At 50.9% G+C, this 7,130-nt stretch overlaps 1 protein-coding gene across 1 annotated transcript; it reads left to right on the plus strand.

Moving 5' to 3' along the window:
• Positions 1–2,385: 2,385 nt before the first annotated feature.
• On the plus strand, positions 2,386–5,052 carry LOC136370334 (pinopsin). Its single transcript, XM_066333710.1, has 5 exons — positions 2,386–2,725; positions 3,278–3,460; positions 3,908–4,053; positions 4,243–4,482; positions 4,915–5,052. The coding sequence occupies exons 1-5, from the start codon at positions 2,386–2,388 to the stop codon at positions 5,050–5,052; spliced, it is 1,047 nt and encodes a 348-aa protein (XP_066189807.1).
• Positions 5,053–7,130: the final 2,078 nt, after the last annotated feature.

Genomic DNA, 7,130 nt, shown 5'->3' on the forward strand with positions numbered 1-7,130 from the left:
GCGACAAGGCGGTTGTCTCTCGGCAAGGCTTTTTCCGAAACGCCTCCTTCGCGCTCACGGCTCTCGAGCGTGCAACGTGCACACCCACGCTCACGCCCACGCAGGTGTGCACCCCTGCATGCACTGCAGCCTGGCTCCTCTCCCCAAATCCTGCCTCTACTCCGTTACCTGCTCGCTGCCTTTGCAAAGTCAGTGGCCACAAATGAATGCGTCCGTCCGCGTCCGTGTGTCCGGCATCGGCAAAAGGCGTCCCTAAAAACAAACAACACACACACACACAAAAAAAAAACAGGACTGTCTCCTCGAGGCAGCTTGTGCCATATCTCTGGTGGTTTGTCAGTCTTCTGTGGTTTGGGCCTAAACAGTCTTTTTTGCATTTAAAGCTCCTCCGTTGGAATGATTGTGTAAACGTGGGAAGAGTGTGTTCGCTTTCCTGCGGGAGTGTTGTGCTCGTCCTCTCCAGTAACTCACGTGAAGGAGCTGTGCAGAGCACAGGTTTCCTCCTGGGATTCAGGCAGCTTCACGTTTGGGAGGCAAAAAGAAAAGCTCCCCTTGGCTGTTCCTGCTTCCAGGCCGCTCTCCTAATGAATCCATGCCAGGCAGCAGCACGGCTGCTTGTCCAGCAAAGCCAGCTTCCAGGCTGAATTCTTCTATCTTTTTTTTTTTTTTTCCTTTTTTTCATTCCTTTCCAATTCATCCATTAAATCACGGAGATGCTGAGCCTCGGAGCTGAGCTGGAATTGTGTTTGTAGTTCAGCGTGGCCGTGAGGTTGATTCATTTTCTGCCTCAAACAGCGTCCAAACCAAATAAATTTCTGTGTATGGCACAATAATGATACATTAATATTATAATAATCCCAGCTATCACCTTCTGTGATCCACCTTGGCGGGTCTCTTCATCCCCATCCCACCAGTGGGATGAGCTACAACTTTCTAGGAAATGCTGCACCATTCCCAAAATGTTTTGAAGCCTTTAAACAATGATTTCTTAGGAAGCGCTGCTCTTTCCCCACGGGTCTCAGTTATCCTCAGCTTCCAAGCCCTGTGTTTTGCCAACTTCTTTTGTTCTTTTTTTTTTTTTCCCTTGGGAAGCAATGGAATCTCTAGAAACCTCAGTTTACTTTTCCAAGTGATGATTGTGTTACACCTTGTTTGATATTTGGGGAGGGGGGAGATAAAAGAAAAAAACCAAACCCGACATTCATAGGGTTTTTTTTTTTAATAACTCAATATTTGTAATGCATCCTGCAGATATGCATGGGGTTTATTTGAATGCTGGCAGCCTGTCAAGTGGGATGTTCTCACTAATCTCCTTTCTGCTCCAGCACCTTAAAGCCTGGCTGGGGTCTGGGCTTCCAGGGAAGCTCCAGGAGCACCAGGATGGCTGTGCCTCCCTTTTCTGGCAAAGTCCCTTCCAATCCATCCTTTTTTTCTCCAGCCCATGAAACTGGTTGATGCCTGAGGGTGGAGCAGGACATGTGTGTGTGGGTTCCTTCACTCTGTACCCTGGTCTTTTCTAAGTGGACACTCCGTCCCTCGTCCCAGCTGCATGCAGAGTTGGTGGTTGTCATGCCAGGCCTCGTGAAATGTTTGATACCAATGTTTTGCTACCATGTGAAGGCTGCAGAAACCGTCCTTAACCTGCATCCTGAGAGACTTTTTTTTGTATTTCAGTATTACCTTCTCTGTGTACTTTTGGTCAGATTTGTTAATATTTATAATGAGAACCGAAAATAAAAAAGGTTAAAAAAATAAAAATTTAAAAAAAAAAAAAAAAAAAAAAAAAAAAAAAAAGGTTGATGCTGGTGGTGCAGCTTTTGAATTTTAGGGGGGAGATTGTAAGGATTTGGGGAGAAATGGTTTTAAACCAGAGCATTGGGGGCTGCTTGGCCCAATGCAGCATAAATACTATATATGTACTTATAAGTATTTATAAAAATATATATATATGGGGATATATATGGAGAGAGAAAACGCATATATATGGCACAATTAAGTATATATACTACATGTATATTTATATTTATTTCTGTTTAATCTGTATTTAGTAGCCTTGAAGCCCAGCAAACCCAGGGCTCAGGGAATGATGTCTATCCCCAGGTGCCGAGGAAAATCCACCTGGAAACCACAAGGGAAAAAAAAATATTTACTCAATTAAATGATGCTCTGTTCAGCCATCAGATTTTTTGTTCTAAGTCACTCTTTATCCCCTTGGGAATAAAGAGCTGATTACAAAAAAGCGGGAGGACAAACCCTTTCAGATTAAAATAAAGCTTAAAGGTATTTGAACGCCAAGCTGCTCCGGGGGCACGTCAGCCCCTCCTGCCCTATAAAGAGGCTGTGCTTTTGGGGCAGCTCACCTGGCCCAGGTGCTGCTGCTGCTGCATGGACAGCACCCAGGAGCCCCCAAACAGCAGCACCCCGGGGCCTTTTGATGGCCCCCAGTGGCCCCACCAGGCCCCCAGGGCCATGTACCTGGCGGTGGCCGTGCTCATGGGGCTCGTGGTGGCCTCAGCCTCGGTGCTCAACGGCCTGGTCATCGTGGTGTCCATCAGGCACAAGAAGCTGCGCTCGCCCCTGAATTACATCCTGGTGAACCTGGCCGTGGCCAACCTGCTGGTGACGCTCTGCGGCAGCTCCGTCAGCCTCTCCAACAACATCAGCGGCTTCTTCGTGTTTGGGGAGCGCCTCTGCCAGCTGGAGGGCTTCATGGTGTCCCTGACAGGTAAGGGAGTGAGTGCAGATGCTGCTTTTGGGTTTAGCAGAGGGGCTTTGGAGGTGTTTCACCAGCTGAAGTTGATGCTGTCACGTTGTGGAATTCGTGTCTTTCAGGTCTTTGTTGGAGCAGGGGAAGGTTGGGGACGTGGTTGGTCACCACATGTCCAGTGTTGGCCTTGACAGAGTGGGAAATGTCCCTTGGGGGCGTGGGGGATCCCTGTTTGGGATGCATGGTGTGGGTGCTGTGCCAGCACACCTGGGGCTGCCTGTGCTCCAGGAAATGGCACAGAACCTCTCCTTGAGGACACTGCTGTAACCACGAGGAGTCACAGCCCACCCATTGCCAGCTCCATCTCCTAAGGGCCAAATATCACAGTTGTCCCTGCTGCGGGAGAAGCGGTGCCAAAATCAGTTTTTAACAGCCAAATATCCCAGGCTGCGAGTAAAACAACCACATCTGACTGCTTGTTCATTTACTTGGACTTAATCATCATCTCCCACGTCCCAGCAGAGACAGCAGGACCTGTCCCTGAGACACAGCCCCTCGCTGTCCCCACAGGCATCGTGGGGCTCTGGTCCCTGGCCATCCTGGCCCTGGAGAGGTACCTGGTGGTCTGCAGACCCCTGGGAGACTTCAGGTTCCAGCACCAGCACGCTGTCAGTGGCTGTGCCTTCACCTGGGGCTGGTCCCTGCTCTGGACAACCCCACCACTCCTGGGCTGGAGCAGCTACGTGCCTGAAGGTAGGGGAGATGTGCATCACACCCCACTGGTGTTGTCTACTTGCATCTTGTTGTCAAGCCTGGGCTAGGTGGAGAGGCTCTGTGCTGGAGTTTAAAGGGTAAATCTCTCCTGTTAATATCTCCTGCTTGCTCAGCCAATAATCCCCTCCTGGAGGCTGTTGTTTGGAAGTTTCCCGTCACAGGACGCTCTGTAGCTGTTCTTGGTGGAGCCAGGAGCTGCTCTGGGTGCTGGAGCAGCTCCCAGCACACACCTGCTCTTGTAGGGGCCTGGCACAAACCCCACAACAAATGACAGAGGGCATCTGGCCATCCCAAACCCGTCCGTGGCTGATCTCCAGGCCCCTGGGGATGGATCTGTGGGAGGTGCTGGGGTGGCAGGGCTGTTTTGGAGCCCATCCCCGAGCCCTGATCCAACCAGCTGAGGCTCATCCCCAGCCTTTATCGCAGGGCTGAGAACCTCCTGCGGGCCCAACTGGTACACGGGCGGCAGCAACAACAGCAGCTACATCCTGGCCTTGTTTGTCACCTGCTTCGTGATGCCCCTGAGCCTCATCCTCTTCTCCTACACCAACCTGCTGCTGACCCTGCGGGCGGTGAGTGCGCCCGGCTCGGGTGACCCTGCTCTGTCCCTCCCATCTCCATCGCGGTGAAGCATCTTCCTCCTCCTCAGGGCGGGTTTTGGGGACAGCCAAAGCAGCTGGCACTGCCACCAGGGCTCCCCAGGGGCTGCGGGGCTGTTCCAGGCTGCTGACAGGAGTCTCCCTGTGTCCCAAACCCCGCAGGCGGCGGCGCAGCAGCAGGAGTCGGACACCACGCAGCAGGCGGAGAGGGAGGTGACACGCATGGTGGTGGCCATGGTGGTGGCCTTCCTCACCTGCTGGCTGCCCTACACCACCTTTGCGCTGGTGGTGGCCACCACCAAGGACATTGTCATCCAGCCAGCCCTGGCATCCCTGCCCTCCTACTTCTCCAAGACGGCCACGGTTTACAACCCCATCATCTACGTCTTCATGAACAAACAGGTGAGAGAGCTCCCAACAAACCAGCCACAGCGTCACTGGGGCTGCTGGGGAACAGCCTGACAGGCCCCAAAGTCCTGGAGGAGCCTGTGGTGACAGGCTGGATCTGCCCAGGGCTGCTGTGTAAGCAGCAAGGATTTGGGGAATGAAATGGAAAGGGAGGGAGCAGCCTGCGAGCCCGAACAAGAGCTCATTTTCCACTTCCATGGTTTTATGGGGTCAGGCAACTTAATGTTGGATCACAAGCTGCTCGTTGAAGGCACAAAGCAAACAGAATGAAACTTTTATTGTCCATAAACCGCCAAGAGTTGGGCTGGGAATAGACAGAGATTTTTTTCCCCAAATATAACCAGCGTCCAACCCGCCGAGTCTCGAGGCTGATGCCGGATTTCTGCTGCCACAAATAACTTGTCCCTTCCTTCCTCCCCTGCCCAGTTCCAGAGCTGCCTGCTGGGGATGCTGTGCTGTGGTTACCACCCCCGGGGCATGGGGAAAACCTCTCCAGCTGCCCCCAGTCCTCAGGTCGCTGTGGAGGGGCTGAGGAACAAGGTGACACCATCCCACCCCGTGTGACAGCTCCAGGACCTGCCTGTGCCACCCACAGCAGCACAGAGGGGCTCGAGGTGGAGCTGATGGGGCCTCTCAAAGGCTGGAGAGTTCTGCCCCCAAAAACAAACCCCCCAAAAAAAAGCCATGACAGTGTCTTCTTGCAGGGGAGGACTCATCCCACCCTGGCACAAACCAGATTTTCACTATTTCACTCTCCTAAGGAACCCCCTCCCTCCCAGCCCCTCACCTTGGGGCCTTTCAAGAACACAAAATAAAAAATGAACAGCCATTTCTCCTCAGTGCACAACACCCCAGAGTCAGGTGGAACACGGTCTGTGACCAGCCCCACACAGACCCAGCCCTGCCTGCAACGCCTGGTCCTGCTGTGAACTCCAGGGAGATGCTGGAAACCTGGCACAAACCCAGCAGGAATGTTTAAGAGCCAACTGTGTTAATAAACACCAATAAACACCGAGCAGTTCGTCTGTTTTATTGGCTGATGGAGGGTTTGACAGGAAACACATCCCCTCCTGCCACCAGAGCTGGCACAGCCCTGATGGCAAGTGCCACAAACATCTCTACAGAAAGCCAGAAAATAAAAAAATAAACAGACACAAAGTTAATTTTTTATTTTTTTTTAGAGTTAATGCAATAAGGAAAGGTCTGAATCCCCAGATTTCCCAGCAAGGGTGAAAACATGAGTAATAACAGGCCCCAAGGCACGGCAGAGGCACCACTCCCCACCAGCAGCAAACAAAAGATGCCAAAGCCTGTAAGGATGAAATAAAAAGATAAAAAAAAAAACCTCCACGAGGCTCGGCAGCTTCACACCTCATCTTAAATCTCCCATCTCAGTGTTTATCTACCCCAGCTGCAATCACACGTCTGTTTTTGGAGGCAGATTCTGTCATTCAGGAGCCCAGGAAAGGCTTCTAAAGGGGATATTGAAGACAGCAAGTCGCTGAAACTGGGTCTCACCCAATTCCTCTATCTTTAAAAAAGTCTGCCTTGCCTTCAGAGTTGCCTTGTTACAGATTTTTTGATCCTGAACTTTTGAATTGCTTTCAAAATGAGGTGATCCACAGCCAGGCACCCCAGCAATTTGCACTGCAGTGGAGGATGATGAGATCTGGGAGATTGAGGGTTTGGGGTTTTTTTTGGTTTTGTTTTTTTCATGGTCTGAGAGTCTCTGCTTCAAACTAAAAACAAAACAGAATAATCCCCAAACCAGCCCAGTACAAAGGAATGAAACACGTTGGAGCAACCTGGTCCAGTGGAAGCTGGCAGAAGGGTGGGACTAAATCCTAAATCCTAAATCCAACCTAAACTGTTCCATGAAATGGGGTGGGGGGACAGGACACCCATCCCCATCTTCATCCTCATCCTCATCCTCATCCCTGTGCCTCAGCATCCCTCTCTCCTGCTGTGCACAGCAGCTCAGCTCCCACAGCTCAGAGAGGAATTAGAACAGCTCAGTATCACTCTTTTAATTTAATTAATTGGGCTTTCATTCTCTGGGAAACTGAAAAGCAGCATTAGATGGGCCCCTCTGATCTCCTCTGCTGTCTTGCACTGGTCCTCGTTTAATTGTTCCTGTTAATTACAGCTTTTGTGCCCCTGCTTTGTGTTATCGGGATGATTTCACGTCCACGCTGAACTTAAAGCTGGGAAAGCACAAACAGCAGAGAAACTGAAATCTCTGTTGTGTTCTGGCCCTGATAAGGAGATCAGACAGGCTGTGGGGCTACTTGAAAGGCCCTCCACCAACAGGAATAAAAATTCTCCACATGAAGATTAAAAAAATATATAAAAAAGAAGATAGGGAAACGGTTCACAGTCTGCTCACCATTTGGTCCCACAGATAAAATAGAACAGGAATTCTATTCCTAAAGAAGTGCAGGAAGCTGAGATTTCTCACGTTGCAGCCCAGAAGTGATGGATTAATTCTGTGCGTGGTGAAACGCTCGTGTGCTGCTCTCCACCACACTGCTGCAGGTCCCACGGCCTTCAGGTACTTTTTATTTCACTGGACAGGACTGAAACACAACAAAAACGCTGCCCCAAAGTGAGGGGGAATGAGCCTCAGTTGTGAATCACGAGCC

The sequence above is a fragment of the Sylvia atricapilla genome, chromosome 20, assembly GCF_009819655.1.
Source record: "Sylvia atricapilla isolate bSylAtr1 chromosome 20, bSylAtr1.pri, whole genome shotgun sequence".
Classification (NCBI taxonomy): Eukaryota; Metazoa; Chordata; class Aves; order Passeriformes; family Sylviidae; genus Sylvia; species Sylvia atricapilla.